The sequence below is a fragment of the Coffea eugenioides genome, chromosome 9 (assembly GCF_003713205.1).
Source record: "Coffea eugenioides isolate CCC68of chromosome 9, Ceug_1.0, whole genome shotgun sequence".
Classification (NCBI taxonomy): Eukaryota; Viridiplantae; Streptophyta; class Magnoliopsida; order Gentianales; family Rubiaceae; genus Coffea; species Coffea eugenioides.
This window is the reverse complement of record NC_040043.1, coordinates 28,200,543-28,219,794: the sequence shown is the minus strand read 5'-3', so window position 1 is coordinate 28,219,794 and position 19,252 is coordinate 28,200,543. Positions and strand designations below refer to the sequence as shown.

General features: G+C 42.1%; 1 protein-coding gene across 1 annotated transcript; it reads left to right on the top strand.

Moving 5' to 3' along the window:
- The first annotated feature begins 6,389 nt into the window (after positions 1-6,389).
- On the top strand, positions 6,390-6,983 carry LOC113782397. The gene has a single exon (XM_027328290.1). It carries the CDS (start codon positions 6,390-6,392, stop codon positions 6,981-6,983), a length of 594 nt encoding a protein of 197 aa, XP_027184091.1.
- Positions 6,984-19,252: the final 12,269 nt, after the last annotated feature.

The window sequence follows — 19,252 nt, the reverse complement described above, 5'->3', positions numbered from 1 at the left end:
TTTAAACCTCTTGCCTTGGCTCAAAACTAACACACATGCAAAGAAAGAGGTTGTAACAAGTGTTTTAAGTAATATCATATACAAGGGGAAAACAAAAATGCCCTAAATTCACACCTCAACCCTCACTTTTTAATATCACAAGGAGATCATGTAAATAGAACTTATATACATAGACTTCAGAGGCTTAGTAACCCTATACAAGATACATGCACACTCCTCTTTGTTTTTGGAAAGAAATTGAATAGAATATTTTAAGTTTAAAACTTCACATATGCAACTAAATATCATATGTAAAATGGTCATCACGTTCACCATGCAAAATGTATGAATTTTGGCAAAATTTCAGCTCATATACCACCACTAGAGTGGACTCAAGCATCCCTAAGCAACCTAAGTCCAAATCATCTAAAAATCATATTCCTACTTTCACTTTCACTCACTTATACTACAAGAAAATAAACTGTTAGCATTTCCCCTATTTTTTCCTTACATTTTCCTCCAATTTCAAAGCTAACTTTCATAGCCAAACAGCCCCAACAAGTCCACAAGTGATAAGATACAAAGGGTCCTTATTTCAGCCACAAAACTAGCTATATTAGGCCTTTATCTAGCATATATTCAACATATATCTAAGCTGGAAATTCAAACCCTAAACTGGAATTTAACACCATGACCTAGAAATCCTTAAAGTGAATCCAAAAATACATGTACAAGCTGGAAAATCTTCATGGCAGCCCAAAGTTTCATAGCAAGCTGGAAAATAATAGTTCATGGCTGGAAATTTCGAATGAAAGCTAGAAATTACTACTAAAGCTGGAAATTCGAATATAGAAGCTAGAAAAGCTCATCTCAAAGCTAAAAAGTTCATCCAACCTCATATCAAAGCTAAACCATTCATATCAAAGCTGTCCAATGCATTTCAAAGCTAAAAATTACAACCTAGTAAGCAAAATCATGAAATCTTCCATAAAGTCCATCATAATCAAGCCATATGTTGCTTAGATGGAAAAATAAGAAGGAAAAGAGAGGTTCTTAGTATAATACTTCAAAGCCCCAATGTGACGACCCTACCTCCCCTTAAGGCGTACCCAAGGGTTTGACGGATTGCCTGTCCAGCTCTCACCAGGACTCACTCACTTACATTTTTGAAATAGTCTTACATGCCTCAAGATAAACATAGAAGTTCCATTCATATAAGAATTTCAACTTAATTTACACCTCAAAAGTGTAATATAGGATTTCATTACCAAATCTCCAAAATACATTTCATCTACAAACGTACATGTACATGAAGATTATATACACTATTTCACGCTTACTTACTCCGGCCTCCACTCCTGTAAGGAAAACAAAACTAAAGGAATGAACTAAAAGCCCAGTGAGGTTCCTAAACATGCAATCAGGTAGAGAAACCATGAAAGTATTTTATTTAACAATTTGCACACCTTGCACGGTAATATACAGTCATTCAAGAAATAAAAATTCAATCATTGGAATGATACGTGCTCACTTGGAGCCATTCATTCAGTCATTCAGTCGCCAACCATTTCCCTTATTCCTCTGACATTTGAAAACATTTAACAGTGAAAACTCCTTCAGTGTTCATTTCATTCATTGCCTTTCATTCACTGGCCAGTTCTCCACCAAATGTCGTGGTAATACTCGAGTATACCAAACACTGTCCCAGGGTCACCAGCTACCTGACCGAGTCGGCTTCTGGCTCGAGTCGACTGGCAACGAAGGGCAAGGACCCAGTTCAGCCAAAGGCTTACATTCATGCACAAGTAACATTCAATCATTGATCTTTGAAAATTCACATTCAGTTGGATCAAGTATGATAAAGTACACACTTGCCCATAGAAAATCTATTTAACAATCATTTAAAAGCATTTAACATTCAAGCAAACATTCACAACATTCCACGTAGTCATTGGAAGCACAACATGCAAGGAATACTCACCTTTTAAAGTAGAACAATGCTAAACGTTCAACTTCGGGTCGTGCTTGTTCCCACCGTTAAACCCTAAAAGTAACCAAGACAAGATGTCATGGTCCGATCATTCAAAACTTAGGTTAATAAGGTGCTCACTTTAGCCTTAATCATGAGCCATACGCCCATCTAAATTCAGCCTCTCAAAACGAAACTCAAAGACAAACTTGAAAGCCAATCTAAGAATGTCCAAGTGCATTCTAGGGCTATGATTCAAGTAAGTTATTAGTATGAAAAGGAAACACTTGGATTCAAAAGGTGCAAGGAACCATAAGAGAAAAATTATATATATATATATAACTCACGAAACTTAGCAAGACATATGTAATATATACCCACCGCTATTAGAAGAAAACAACCAACCTCAAGTCTAAAGTTGGGCAAATGGAACCATGGAGCAGGATAGAAGAAACCATTACCTTTTCCCTTGCTCTAGACATGATTTTTTTTGCCAAAATTCTAGCTCATATGTCACTACCAAGGTGGACTCAAACAACCGCAAGTTATAGGGTATAAAGTACACTTGTTTAAGGCCACAAAACCATCCAAAATCACGCCAATTAAAGTTTAAGACCTAGAAAAGTTTTCTCAAAGGTTTCCAAGTTCCACTCAATTCATTGACAAAATTCTCAGCTTTGGCGACATTCTTTGAAAAAGCATAACTTGAGTTCTGTAGGTCAAAAAATCACAAAACTTACACCATTAAAAAATAGATTCAAAGTACTAATAGACTTTAGAAGACATCTTCATGAAATTTGTGAGAACCCAGAGAAAAAAAAAAAATTATTTATTATTTTATTCCTGTGCACCCGTTTTTTTTTATTTTCTTTATTATATTACTTTTATCAACATTTTATCAGTAAATATAGCTTTTAAATCATTTTTCTAGTATAAGGTAGTTCGTGAGAAATTTGGAACGTCTTTTGGTCGTGGGACCCGCTAGTGCATAAAGTGAGAAATTCGGCCGATTAGGTTAAATTTTTGCGTAAAGAAATTTTGTTACTAGGTATTAGGAGATAATTGGAGGTTGCCTAGATGGATTAGCCATGAGGGACAAGAAGATAACTCTAGCAAGACAAAGTGCCAAGTGTCCAATTTTGGTTGGACCAAGCTTGCCTAACTTTTGACTAAACTTTTTTTACTTTCCTTAAAGTCCAAATTTGACTCAATCATCTTCATTCTTCACCATCTCTTGGCCGAACCTCTAGCAAGCAAAGGAGAAAAAAATTCTTCAACCTTTCATCTACAAATCCTTGCCAAATCTTGAAAACTAACCGATTAATTTCCAAATTAGTCCATAAAATCATCTTCCTAAGAGTGTTTGAAGAACTTAGTGGTGTTGGTTTGGAAGAAAACCTCACAAGCTACAACCTTTCTTGAAGAACTAAGGTATCTTGCTTGGAACTCATCTTTTGGTTTTAATTTTGGCCAATTGGTGCCTTATAGTAGCTATTTACGCGATTTTTCGGAAGATTTGGTGGATTGGAGTGAAGTTTCCTAATTTTCTGATTTTTTCTGGAATTTTTCTGTTTTCCTATGATGATATGATTGAGCTGGAATTGATGGTTCTAAATGGCATTATATAGCTCTCTTGTGCGTTAATTGTGGTTAATTGCGGAAAATTTCCGCTTGTGCGGTAAATTTCAGATTTAGGGTTTCAAATTGGGGGTTTTCTATTGTTGATTGTTGAACTTCTAATTGGCTATAATTGAAGGGTATTGTGACCCTAATAAAGTAGATTGAATGGCTTATGACTTGTTTGGGTGCTTGTGGTTGTGTTGGATAGTTTTTTTGGTTGTTTTGCAGGTTGGAAAAGCTGAAATTTTAGGGGAAATGCTGTCCGAGTGTCTAGGGTATTAGATTCTTGTGAGTTGGGTTGAGATTGGCTAGAAATGAACGGTTTTTGGGTTTGTTTCTACTTTTAACCCTACATGTTATGTATTTTTCATTTCCAAGCTATATTTGGGTCTTGCCTTAATAGTTCCTAGAAAAAGGTATTCGACTTGTGTTTGCGTTTTCATTGTACTTTCTTGATTGTTATAGGGCGTGCCGGTGATCCGAGGCTCACGTCGGGCGAAAAATTGTGAAATTTCTTTGTTGAACTTGGTGAGTGTACTACTCACATGTTTGTTATTCCGTGGCTTTCTTGTACTTGAATTCTGTGGTTTGGACTAGTTGTGATGATTGTTTGAGCTAGGTGAGGCGAGGGTGTACTTTACCACTCTCGTACTCTCTAGCCTCCTTGACTGGTTATTATACTAAGCTTACTTGACTGTTTATGATATTACTTGAATATTATTGACTATACTGGATTTGGTATCGCTTGGATACCAACTTTACTGTTCAATGGACTTGAGCCAATGGACTTGAGCCAGTAAGGACTTGGTCGGGGACATTTGACAAGCCATGGGGACTGTATTTGGGAATCTTTGGGTATGAGACCCTTGATTCCGGTATACTCGAGTAATACCAATTCTGTACTGTTTGGTGTTCGGGCCCGGTAAGGGGAAAGTGAGGTGGACGGATAATTGGAGTAAAGAGGAGTCTACGGTCATGATTACCTGGTATACATTGACGGAGAGTCAATGAGATGAGATCAAGCATGGCAAAAGAGGAAAAGGGCTCTTGAGAGCCATCCGTATCCTTTTATTCCCTACACTTGGGTGTTGTTGATTTTACTTACTTGACGTGCGTATTTGGACTGAATATTCTTGTGTTTATGTGATCCTGGTATATTTTGGTGATGGTACCTCATTGGGCGAAAGCTCACTCCGTGAATTTTGTTTTCCTTACAGGGATTTACCTTTTGGACTTTTGAGTTTGAAGATGAGTTGAGTAGAGCTAGTTGAGAGATTTTGTATAGCTCCTCAATAGTTGGCAACTTGATTGTACTAGGATTTACATGTTTCCTTTTGGCTTGTAATCATACAAATGTGGTTGGTAACAGTGTGTGGGTATTCATGTTCCATGTATTCTACTTGGCTTGTATATATATTCCTTTCCGGGATTGTAAGCAGTTATTTACATTTGATTGGGTTCTGGCTGATTGTGACGTGGCAGTCACTATTCACTTTACGTTTTAACTTTTGTTTTCCGTTTCTTGATTGATGGTTGGGTTAAGCGCGTTAGTAGTTTCCCGAACGACTTGAATTAATGTTTTACCATTTTAGTAGTCCTGGCGAGAGCTGGGCAGGCAGTCCACTAACCCCTTTGGTACGCCTTAGGGGAAGTTGGGGCTGTCACAGGTGGTATCAGAGCCTAGGTTAGAATTACCCTGGGCGAACCTAAAACCTGGTCCTTAGAACTTTTGGGATTGCTTTTAGACGCCATTAAGTGTGAATATATTGTCTAAGCTATAAACCTTTGTTATCTTTGTAGGTTATGGCTGGCACTAGTGGAGCGGGCGATGACGAGCCACCTCAGAGGCGCCCACGGGTTATCGACTTCCAGGAGAGGCCAGGAGGTCCGATCCGGCTGTGGTATACCGCTAGCCGGACCCGCCGCTGTAGGCGTTGCCAGTTTTACTCTTACGCGGACCACGTGGTTGTGGCAGTGCTTCCTGAGCGACGGAGGCTTAGATGTGCCGCCGCCAGGGAGCGCACTGAGACCCTTAGACTTAGGGGCATCACGCGGATGCAGGCCGATAGGATTGGGGAGCTCCAGGGGGACGTGGCCATAGAGCAGGAGAGGACGAACTCTCTGAGAGAGCAGTTGCAGGTGGTTAACGACCGCCTCACTAGGGTAGTCCGGGAGGTGAGAGACCGGTCCGGCGCTATTATCGATGAGTGTGGGGCACTCATCCAGGGAGTGATTGGCGCTAATGCGCCAGGGGGAGTTCCAGGTGGCGGAGCTCCAGGTCAGGGAAGCGCCCCTAGCTCTAGCTCTGGGGGGGAGTCGGTTGGCTCCATCGAGGACTAGATTAGGGTTTTGAGCCTTGTTTTGATCCCGTGTGAGGGATACCTAGGAAAAGCTTTTGGTTAGCTATTTTGTACCTTTTGTACCTTTTGGGGCCTAGGTTGTACAGTGTATTTTGACAGACCCTCTTTTGGCTTCACGGGAGTACTTTTGTATATATTTGCTTGACTGCTCATGTATGACTGTTTGTCACAGTTATGTGTTCTGTGTATAACTGTTCTATGTGTATACATATCTTATGTGGTGTTTATTTTTGGTTCTTCGATCATGCTTATGTGACTATATTTATATGCACTTTTAATATTATTTTGTACCTCGACTTTAGAGTGACATTAAAGCAATGGAAGGCACTCGTAGTGGACGAGGCCGCGGGCGCGGGGTTAGGCAACCCACATCTGACGAGGGTACTAGGGATACCACGACTGAACCAAATCCTGAACCTAGGGTTGACCCTAATGCCCAAATAGCTGCTGCTATGCAGGAAATGACCGACTTGTTAGCCCACGTAGTGCAACAGCAGGGCCAACCTCCTATCCAGCAACCTGGGAACCCTGGCCATGTAGTAGAGAGTGAAGATCGGGCCCTAGAGAGATTTCAGAAGTTCTCTCCGCCAAAATTTCTGGGCGGGCCAGATCCGGACGTGGCCGAAAAATGGTTAGAGAAAATGATAGAAATTTTCGCCGCCCTACACTATTCAGAGGAGAGGCAGGTTACTTTCGCTGTCTTCCAATTGGAAGGGGTCACGCGTTCTTGGTGGAACGTGATACGAATGAAGTGGGACCGGGAACAAATCCCAAGAACATGGGTAAACTTTGTGAGGGACTTCAATGCGAAATACTTTCCCCCTCTAGTCCAGGAAAAGAAAGAGGACGAGTTCATTAGACTCCGTCAGGGGACGCAATCGGTGGCTGAGTACGAGAGCCAGTTTACTCGTTTATCTAAGTTCGCCCCTGAACTCATTCTAACGGAGCAAAGGAGAGTTCAGCGTTTTATTCAAGGGCTCAATGTGGAAATTCAAAAGGATTTGGCGGTAGCCCAGATCAATATCTTTAGTGACGCTGTGGAGAAAGCTTTGTGAGTTGAAAATGCCAGGCTTCAAGTAAGAAACTTTCAGGTGAAAAAACGGGGGTTCTCTGCAAGTAGTTCGACCCAAGGGGATAAAGGGACCCCTCCCAAGTTTGGAAGAGGAGCCGGGGGAGGAAGGCAATCGGGGATGACACGAGGGACTCCACCGGGGGGTGGTCACAATGGACGGGGCCCGCAGAGAAGCGTCTCACAAGGAAGTTCGGCCTCAGTTGCCCGCGGACCCTATTGATTTTGTGGGAAACCAAACCACACTGAGGACAACTGTTGGAGGAAAGAAAGGAAATGCTTGCGCTGCGGGAGTGCGGAGCATCAAATAGCTAACTGTCCGGTGTTACCTCGGGAGGCTAGAGTAACCACCCAGTCGTCGAAGGCCAACTCGGGACAGTCCAAGGTAGAAGGGACAAAGCCAAAGGTGCCAGCTCGGGTTTACTCCCTTGAGCAACAACAAGTCCCTGATTCCTCTGGGGTTGTAGAAGGTACGATCCCTGTTTTTCATCGTCTAGCTAGGATTTTGATCGACCCTGGTGCTACACATTCCTTTGTTAACCCCAATTTTATGTGCGGCATTGATATAACCCCTGTTAGCTTTGTGACGACCCCACTTCTCCCAAGGGCGAACCCAAGAGTATCGGCGGGCCGCCTGCCTAGCTCGCGCCAGGACTCAAAACTTAAAGCAATAAAACTAGATAAATCGAAAGAGCACTATATACAATATATATACAATCCCAAAAGTTACATTTACATCCTCTAAAGTCTCGAGTCAAACCACTCTAATACACTATAACCACAACCAGCAGAAGATAGACCCTAAGAAGGGTCCTTATACAAACCACCAAAACTAAAACAAACATCCTAACTGTTTAACTAATACAAGCCAATCTAACTATACTAGTGTACGAGCCAAAAGTCCCCGCGTCGGCCCCTGCTAAGGAAAACAAAAGGAAAGGGGTAAGCTATATGCATAGTAAGTAAACAGGGGCGAAAGCATAAATTTCACGTAACAACAATTACACAGTAAGAGTAAAGCAAAAGCAGAAAAGTAACATCACATAATAAGGATACAGGTGGCTCCAAAGCCAATTCATATGCCATGCGTGATCTCCTGCCGACACTCCGTCGACCACACTCAATGGTCCGTAGAACTTCACTTGTACACCCACCGACACCTTATCACCCTCACTGTCCAGTCACCTCACAAACTTGCCCGGGCGAACGAAATCACAAACTTGAGCTTGAGTCACAAGCTCGGGTCACAAACTTGGTCACCTTCTCCGTGAACCGGATTCACAAAATTGGTTCATAACATGAACCTACAAACTTGGTGACCTCAGACTAAGTTGGACTGACTTCGACCAAGCCCTAACCGGCTCGAATAGTCCAAACAGGTCTTAGATCGGGCCCACGAACTCACAAACTTTGCAAACTTCACAAACTTTACTCGAAAGTCGCCCCGAGCCACAAGCTCAAGGGTTTTGGTTCCAAAAGGTTCATATACATATGCCAAGTACAATTATACATTCAAATTAGGGTTTAGGTCGAGTGCGATAAAGTACACCCTCGCCTAAGTACCCTTTTCACACATCTCAAACACATAGCAAAGAAAACACACCATACTGGCCTGAATACTTACTCAAAAACTGAAATAGCAAAAGTACGAAGTCGGATCGAAATGAACAGCTAGTAGTGGGCCCCACCAGTTCCGCCCAGCTCACCACCGTCTGAAATAGAAGATTGTGTCACATCATATCGTAAACGGCTACTATCGTGCCTCAAACAAACAAAACGGCAAAAACGGCACGCGCGCACATACATATGACGGACGGAAACGGAAACGGCCGTTAGCGGAAACGGCAGATTTGACACTCGTTTCTATTGTAATCATAAGTTGAGCTACGAAAATCAGATTAAGGTGTATGAGACACCATATCGAAGCTTAAAGGATGAACAACAATTGTTATGAAAACATCCAGAACTGAAACTGGAGGCTTCAGCCCCAAATGAACCAAACACAATCACATACGAAATCTGGCCAATGCACAAATGGTCAGTTTTGAGTGCAAACTGTTTTCTATGCTACACATGGGTAAAACAGCTGAAAATTGGCAGTTAGATAGTTCATTCCAAATGGAACAACTTTCATGAAGGTCGGCAATCCAAATTCGGAACGGAAGTTGGTCGTCAGGACCAAAACAGATCTGACCAGAAAATGGTCATTTTCACGGGCAGGCCTTATTTACTCGGCTATATCTCAGGTTCTATAAATCCGATTCATGAAATTCCAAGGGCGTTAGAAAGCTCTGATATAGAGCTATAAGTTTGGTGTTTTGGTCGTAAGCCCAAACAGCTTGTAACCTAGTCAAACGTGAAGCCAAAATTCCAGTCGTAAACTGTCCGGATATAAGAACAGAACAGAATTTGACGGTCAAAACAGGTCTGAGTATTTCATTTATAACTCAGGTTATACCACTCCGTTAATCCTGAAACTTTACAGGGATATCCAGGACTTAAGGGGTTACAACAATGTAGAAGGCCTCTCAATCCAAATCCTAGCACAACTAAGTCAAAATGCAGAAAACCAACCCAGAACAGTAATTGCAGGTTCCAAAATCACACAAAACTGTAATCAGTCCAAGTCAGTCTATACAGGTCCAAAAGCATTGATTCCAAAGGCATATGAAAGCTAAGACATCAAGCTACATTTCATCAGAAGACATCAACAACAAAATCCAAACCAATTCCAGTCAAAACAGACAATTACTATCGCAGTTCGGACATTCTGTTCACCAAAAACAACAACAGTAAAAACGGCATAACTCACTCTATACTACTCCAAATGCCCTGAAATTTTGCAGGCACTTCAACCTCATCAATACCTACAACTTTCATGTTTTGAGAAAAGTCCAATTCGGCTTCTATCTATGACCTAAATTTCGGACAGAATGTTCAACCAAGAACCCTAATTTTCCAGAAATTCTTCCAAATCCAAAATTGATTGCAATTATCAACTATTCACACCTACTAGTGTCATTATAGGCCATTGCCAATCATCATAAACAACCACACCATCATAATCCAATTAAACCAGAAAAATCATCACTAAAATAAAAACTTCACCAAATCACTTCAAACCAAGATAAAAACCAGAAATTTCAGCACTTTAATCACTAATAAGCATAACCTAAGCTTCATAAGGTATAGGAGGGTAGTCAAGCACCACTTACCAAGAAAACAAGAGAGAGGAAGTTGTGGAACACCTTAGCTCTTCCAAAAACTTCACCAAACCAACCACTAACACCAACTAGAGAGATTTTATGGAGTAGAAATAGATGGAAACAAGTATTTTTGGGTGATTTGAGCTAGTTGGGACTTGTAAATTGAAGAAGTTTTCTTCCTTTCTTAGCACAAGAGGGCCGGCCACCAAGGAGAAGAAATGATGAATTTTTGAGCAATTTTTAAGATATTTACCTTTTGGTCAAAAAAAGTCAAAAATTGAATAGTAAATCTTAACTTGGAACCACTAAGAAGGTGACACTTGTCACCTCTTAAATGCAATCTTACCTTTTCTTTTCTCTCTCACATCAATCAAATCACCTCCTCTACTTATCTCCTAACACCCGATAAAATTTTCACAGTATCCGAAATTTAATCTTATTGGCCGAATTTTTCCGAACTTTTCGCACTAGTGGGTCCCACGTCCGAAATCCGTTCTTATTTTCTCAAAATCTAACCGATACTAGAAAAATCATCTAAAAACTATATTTACTCATAAAAATTATCTGGGGAACTTTTCTAATAAGAAAATGTGGAAAAGCGGCGATAAATAATCTCCACTGAAACTTTCTAATATTGCAACACTAGAGGTTTGCTAATCATTCAAACTTACTAACCTATGTCAAGGCACACACTAGATTACCGAATATAAATTATAGCTTGAACCTTATAATCATAATACGTAAACTAGGATTTTCCAACTTAACCGAATTAGGGTTTCCTTCCTAGCCATAAAACCCTATTTTTCCAAACCAAATATCAAATAACCCTAATATCGACTTACGATCGGACTGGGGCCTCACAATCTCCCCCACTTAGGACAATTTTGTCCTCGAAATTAATTCGTTGGTCAAAGCGTACCTTCAAACCCTGCCGAAGGGTCAATCGCCTCCTGTTGACCCATTGCATACACTCTTGCTGGCCCTTTAGGTCGATTGTCCCCTGCATTGGACGGCTTAGTTGTGGTCCCTTCAGTCGGTGACTTAAATTCTTCCTTTTTCATCTTAGGACACCGGGCAATCAGGTGTTCGGTGCTACCACATTTGAAGCATTTGCGTACCGAACTATTCTTCCAGCAATTTTCATCGGTGTGATTGCCCCCACAGAAACCACAGGTTGACTTGGCGGCTGTACTTGCCCCTCCACGCTGGACACTCCTCGGCCCCTCTTGCACGACCTGACCCCGCACAAAGTTTTTCGGGGTCCCTGCAGGTCGTGGACCATCCGTACCTTTCGTTATCTTGGCAGGTGGCTCGTTTCGCGAGCTTTGTCCGACCATGGAATCATTTGAGCTAGGTTGCCTCCTTTTTCGATCGTGGAAGGCTTTAACCTGTCCTCTGGCAGTCTCAATCCGCTGTGCTTTTTCTAGCGCTTGGCTAAACGTGTTCAACTGAGCAGCTGCTAGCGACTCCTGGATTTCCACATTTAAACCTTGAACGAAGCGACGGATTCGTTTCTGCTCCGTTAACACCAGCTCTGGGGCAAAGCGGGAAAGTTTAGTGAACTGGGTTTCGTACTTTGCCACGCTAGATGCACCTTGACGCAGGCGAATAAAATCATCTTCCCGTTTCTCTTACACGATGGGCGGCAAATACTTCTCATTAAATTCTCGGGTAAAATTGATCCAGGTCCAAGGGGTTTGTTCCCGCTCCCACTTAGCTCTGATCACATTCCACCAGGCTCGAGCGGCCCCCTCAAACTGGAAAACAGCAAAAGATATCTGCCGCTCTTCCGAATACCTAAGCACGGCAAATATATCGAGCATTCGGTCCATCCAGGTTTCTGCTAAATCAGGATTAGGTCCTCCTATGAACTTAGGAGGTGCAAACTTTTGGAACCGTTCTAAGGCATGGTCCTCGCCCTCATGATTATGTCCCGGATTATGTCCATGGTTTCCAGCAGCATTCCCGTGGCCCTGAGCCTGTTGGTCAATCATACGCTCCATCAAGTCAGCCATTCGTTGGATGGCTGTAGCTACTTGGTCTGGCTCTTGTTCATGTTCCATTTCAGGGCCTCGTCCTCGCCCTTTACCTCCACCTCGAGTACCGGAGGCCATCTAGTGTACAAGTCTATAATTCGAAACAATCCGTATACTTATCATCCAGACTATGAGCAAAAGAAGAGACACAAAACTTACGCACAAAAGGCACACAAAAGATAAGTTCAAAATTCCATTCACATATATACACGTATTTACAAAGTCACACCAAAAGATTTACACATTACCGACCTCCAGTCGGTACAAAACCCAATATACACGAGCACTCCGGCTCCAAAACTAGTTAGTCGGCTAAGTAACAAAAGAAATTAGCCGAATTAGTTCTAACAAAAGTAACCCGCCTTACAGTCAAAAGTACAAAAGCGGCCCTATGCGTCTCCCCTAGGACCCAGGTTCCCAACGGAACCTAACGTATCCACCTCATCCATTATCTCCAGACCGGTGGCTCGTGGCGGAGCCTCTGTGGCTAAATCTAGTAAGAGCTCGCAGTCAACAGACATACTCCGAGCCCTGTCCCTCAGCTGCCTCTTCATAGCGAAGAGGTGCTGGTGTGTGTCCTGGAGCTGACGGTGCAAAGCATCCGTCCTCTCCCTCTCCTCTCGGAGACTCCGCTCCAAGTGCCTAATGCGTGACGCCCGCCCCTGGCCAACCTCTCTGGCCTCGTCTAGCTGCGCTCTCAAAGAGTCGACTGTCCTGTCTAGGTGATAACGCTCGTCATCCAATGACAAGACGACCTCGTCAGGATAGCCAAAAGTATACCAGCACGCACAGGGTCGGCACGACACCTGGCCGAAAGGGGAGTACAAAGTGTAAGGCTCTCCCAGCCTCTGCCTATAACGGATCGCCCGCTTACGCAGCACTCGATCCTCTATGCCTCTCGAACTCGAAAATCTCGGTCCCACGCCACTGGGTCCCGCACCACTCGAACCGCCCGGATACATACCTACAAAACATTAAGTCGTCAGTCAACCAGCATTTCAGCTTAAAAGATATCATTCAACTTAAAGAGGTCAAATATGCCTAGTGCCTATCGCGTATGTCCCACTTGCCCAAGTCCTCTAACCTAGGCGCTCTGATACCACCTGTGACGACCCCACTTCTCCCAAGGGCGAACCCAAGGGTATCGGCGGGCCGCCTGCCTAGCTCGCGCCAGGACTCAAAACTTAAAGCAATAAAACTAGATAAATCGAAAGAGCACTATATACAATATATATACAATCCCAAAAGTTACATTTACATCCTCTAAAGTCTCGAGTCAAACCACTCTAATACACTATAACCACAACCAGCAGAAGATAGATCCTAAGAAGGGTCCTTATACAAACCACCAAAACTAAAACAAACATCCTAACTGTTTAACTAATACAAGCCAATCTAACTATACTAGTGTACGAGTCAAAAGTCCCCGCGTCGGCCCCTGCTAAGGAAAACAAAAGGAAAGGGGTAAGCAATATGCTTAGTAAGTAAACAGGGGCGAAAGCATAAATTTCACGTAACAACAATTACACAGTAAGAGTAAAGCAAAAGCAGAAAAGTAACATCACATAATAAGGATACAGGTGGCTCCAAAGCCAATTCATATGCCATGCGTGATCTCCTGCCGACACTCCGTCGACCACACTCAATGGTCCGTAGAACCAAGGGTAGCGGCGGGCCGCCTGCCTAGCTCGCGCCAGGACTCAAAACTTAAAGCAATAAAACTAGATAAATCGAAAGAGCACTATATACAATATATATACAATCCCAAAAGTTACATTTACATCCTCTAAAGTCTCGAGTCAAACCACTCTAATACACTATAACCACAACCAGCAGAAGATAGACCCTAAGAAGGGTCCTTATACAAACCACCAAAACTAAAACAAACATCCTAACTGTTTAACTAATACAAGCCAATCTAACTATACTAGTGTACGAGCCAAAAGTCCCCGCGTCGGCCCCTGCTAAGGAAAACAAAAGGAAAGGGGTAAGCTATATGCTTAGTAAGTAAACAGGGGCGAAAGCATAAATTTCACGTAACAACAATTACACAGTAAGAGTAAAGCAAAAGCAGAAAAGTAACATCACATAATAAGGATACAGGTGGCTCCAAAGCCAATTCATATGCCATGCGTGATCTCCTGCCGACACTCCGTCGACCACACTCAATGGTCCGTAGAACTTCACTTGTACACCCACCGACACCTTATCACCCTCACTGGCCAGTCACCTCACAAACTTGCCCGGGCGAACGAAATCACAAACTTGAGCTTGAGTCACAAGCTCGGGTCACAAACTTGGTCACCTTCTCGGTGAACCGGATTCACAAAATTGGTTCATAACATGAACCTACAAACTTGGTGACCTCAGACTAAGTTGGACTGACTTCGACCAAGCCCTAACCGGCTCGAATAGTCCAAACAGGTCTTAGATCGGGCCCACGAACTCACAAACTTTGCAAACTTCACAAACTTTACTCGAAAGTCGCCCCGAGCCACAAGCTCAAGGGTTTTGGTTCCAAAAGGTTCATATACATATGCCAAGTACAATTATACATTCAAATTAGGGTTTAGGTCGAGTGCGATAAAGTACACCCTCGCCTAAGTACCCTTTTCACACATCTCAAACACATAGCAAAGAAAACACACCAAACTGGCCTGAATACTTACTCAGAAATTGAAATAGCAAAAGTACGAAGTCGGATCGAAATGAACAGCTAGTAGTGGGCCCCACCAGTTCCGCCCAGCTCACCACCGTCTGAAATAGAAGATTGTGTCACATCATAACGTAAACGGCTACTATCGTGCCTCAAACAAACAAAACGGAAAAAACGGCACGCGCGCACATACATATGACAGACGGAAACGGAAACGGCCGTTAGCGGAAACGGCAGATTTGACACTCGTTTCTATTGTAATCATAAGTTGAGCTACGAATATCGGATTAAGGCGTATGAGACACCATATTGAAGCTTAAAGGATGAACAACAATTGTTATGAAGACATCCAGAACTGAAACTGGAGGCTTCAGCCCCAAATGAACCAAACACAATCACATACGAAATCTGGCCAATGCACAAATGGTCAGTTTTGAGTGCAAACTGTTTTCTATGCTACACATGGGCAAAAGAGCTGAAAATTGGCAGTTAGATATTTCATTCCAAATGGAACAAATTTCATGAAGGTCGGCAATCCAAATTCGGAATGGAAGTTGGTCGTCAGGACCAAAACAGATCTGACCAGAAAATGGTCATTTTCACGGGCAGGCCTTATTTGCTCGGCTATATCTCAGGTTCTATAAATCCGATTCATGAAATTCCAAGGGAGTTAGAAAGCTCTGATATAGAGCTATAAGTTTGGTGTTTTGGTCACAAGCCCAAACAGCTTGTAACCTAGTCAAACGTGAAGCCAAAATTCCAGTCGTAAACTGTCCGGATATAAGAACAGAACAGAATTTGACGGTCAAAACAGGTCTGAGTATTTCGTTTATAACTCAGGTTATACCACTCCGTTAATCCTGAAACTTTACAGGGATATCCAGGACTTAAGGGGTTACAACAATGTAGAAGGCCTCTCAATCCAAATCCTAGCACAACTAAGTCAAAATGCAGAAAACCAACCCAGAACAGTAATTGCAGGTTCCCAAATCACACAAAACTGTAATCAGTCCAAGTCAGTCTATACAGGTCCAAAAGCATTGATTCCAAAGGCATATGAAAGCTAAGACATCAAGATACATTTCATCAGAAGACATCAACAACAAAATCCAAACCAATTCCAGTCAAAACAGACAATTACTATCGCAGTTCGGACATTCTGTTCACCAAAAACAGCAACAGTAAAAACGGCATAACTCACTCTATACTACTCCAAATGCCCTGAACTTTTGGAGGCACTTCAACCTCATCAATACCTACAACTTTCATGTTTTGAGAAAAGTCCAATTCGGCCTATATCTATGACCTAAAATTTCGGACAGAATGTTCAACCAAGAACCCTAATTTTCCAGAAATTCTTCCAAATCCAAAATTGATTGCAATTATCAACTATTCACACCTACTAGTGTCATTATAGGCCATTTCCAATCATCATAAACAACCACACCATCATAATCCAATTAAACCAGAAAAATCATCAATAAAATAAAAACTTCACCAAATCACTTCAAACCAAGATAAAAACCAGAAATTTCAGCACTTTAATCACTAATAAGCATAACCTAAGCTTCATAAGGTATAGGAGGGTAGTCAAGCACCACTTACCAAGAAAACAAGAGAGAGGAAGTTGTGGAACACCTTAGCTCTTCCAAAAACTTCACCAAACCAACCACTAACACCAACTAGAGAGATTTTATGGAGTAGAAATAGATGGAAACAAGTATTTTTGGGTGATTTGAGCTAGTTGGGACTTGTAAATTGAAGAAGTTTTCTTCCTTTCTTAGCACAAGAGGGCCGGCCACCAAGGAGAAGAAATGATGAATTTTTGAGCAATTTTTAAGATATTTACCTTTTGGTCAAAAAAAGTCAAAAATTGAATAGTAAATCTTAACTTGGAACCACTAAGAAGGTGACACTTGTCACCTCTTAAATGCAATCTTACCTTTTCTTTTCTCTCTCACATCAATCAAATCACCTCCTCTACTTATCTCCTAACACCCGATAAAATTTTCACAGTATCCGAAATTTAATCTTATTGGCCGAATTTTTCCGAACTTTTCGCACTAGTGGGTCCCACGTCCGAAATCCGTTCTTATTTTCTCAAAATCTAACCGATACTAGAAAAATCATCTAAAAACTATATTTACTCATAAAAATTATCTGGGAACTTTTCTAATAAGAAAATGTGGAAAAGCGGCGATAAATAATCTCCACTGAAACTTTCTAATATTGCAACACTAGAGGTTTGCTAATCATTCAAACTTACTAACCTATGTCAAGGCACACACTAGAATACCGAATATAAATTATAGCTTGAACCTTATAATCATAATACGTAAACTAGGATTTTCCAACTTAACCGAATTAGGGTTTCCTTCCTAGCCATAAAACCCTATTTTTCCAAACCAAATATCAAATAACCCTAATATCGACTTACGATCGGACTGGGGCCTCACAAGCTTGCCTTATGACTTAGAAGTTAGTACTCCTACGGGGGACCAACGTTTGATTACTGGTTTGATGTATACAAATTGCGAAATTTGGGTAGGAGAGAGGAAGCTTTTGGGGAATCTTATAAGTTTAGCTATTAAGGGGTACGACGTTATATTGGGTATGGACTGGCTAACTAAGTACGATGCACAACTTGATTGTAAGAGAAAAGTAGTGGAATTTCGTATACCGGGGGAGGCAACCCTAAGGCTCGATATAAGGGGTAGTTTAGCCTCATCTGCATTGATTTCGGTTATTCGGGCTAGGAAATTTCTGTATAAAGGGGCCCAAGGGTTCCTAGCTTTTCTTATAAACACTCCTACTGATAAGTTGAGGGTTGAAGATGTGCCTGTAGTAAGTGAGTATTCGGATGTGTTTCCTGATGAATTAGTAACTTTACCTCCGGAGAGAGAGATAGAGTTTAAGATTGACCTGTTACCGGGGACATCACCTAACTCTAAGACCCCCTATCGAATGGCACCTGCTGAGCTCAAGGAGTTGAAATTACAGTTGCAAGACCTGTTGGAGCGTGGGTTTATTCAGGAGAGTGGATCTCCGTGGGGGGCTCCGGTACTATTTGTTAAGAAGAAGGATGGAACTTTAAGATTGTGTATCGATTATCGGGTATTAAACAATATGACCATTAAGAACAAATACCCACTTCCCCATATCGATGAACTATTTGACCAGTTGCAAGGCGCGGTGGTCTTTTCAAAGTTAGATCTCCGACAAGGTTACTATCAGTTGCTTATTAAGAAAGAAGATGTACCCAAGACTGCTTTCAATTCTAGATATGGGCATTTTGAGTTTGCAGTCATGCCCTTTGGGTTGACCAATGCCCCTGCCGCCTTTATGGATTTGATGCATCGGGTTTTCAAACCCTACCTGGACCGATTTGTTGTCGTGTTTATTGACGACATTTTGGTCTATTCTAAAACCCGTGAGGAACATGAGCAGCATTGAAGTTAGTGTTACAAACTCTGAGAGATCATCGGCTATACGCCAAATTTAGTAAGTGTGAATTTTGGTTGGAGAAAATCTCTTTCTTGGGACATGTGATTTCAAAAGAAGGTATTACAGTGGATCCCGCGAAAGTAGAGGCAGTGGCTGAATGGAAGAGGCCAGAAAACCCCACTGAGATTCGCAGTTTCTTAGGGTTGGCTGGGTACTATAGACGCTTTATTAAAGACTTTTCCAAACTGGCTGGCCCTTTAACCGATCTAACGAAGAAAAATAGCCATTTTGTGTGGGATACTAGGTGTGAAACCAGTTTCCAGGAGTTGAAACGAAGGTTAACCAGGGCTCCTGTTTTGGCCTTGCCTAATGGGAAGGACAGTTTTACTGTTTATACCGATGCTTCGAGGGAAGGCTTAGGGTGTGTGTTAATGCAAAACAAGAACGTGATTGCTTTTGCCTCTAGGAAACTGAAAACCCATGAACAAAACTACCCTACCCATGACTTGGAGTTAGCTGCTGTGGTCTTTGCTCTGAAAAAGTGGAGACACTATCTCTACAGGGTTACCTTTGAGGTTTATTCAGACCATAAGAGTCTTAAATACCTTTTCTCCCAAAAAGAGTTGAATATGAGGCAACGCCGGTGGATGGAACTCTTAGAAGATTATGACTGCACGATCAACTACCATCCCGGTAAGGCTAACGTAGTAGCGGACGCCTTAAGTCGGAAGGCTCAAGTAGCAGGGTTAATGGTCAAGGAGTGGGAAATGTTAGGAGCAGCTAGCGAGTGGAACCCCAGACTGGGAGGCAAACAAATAACTTTTGGGAATATTCGGGTGACATCTGCTATTCTCGATCGAATTAAAGAAGCCCAAGAGAAGGATCCGATGGTACAAAAGTGGAAGGAAAAGGT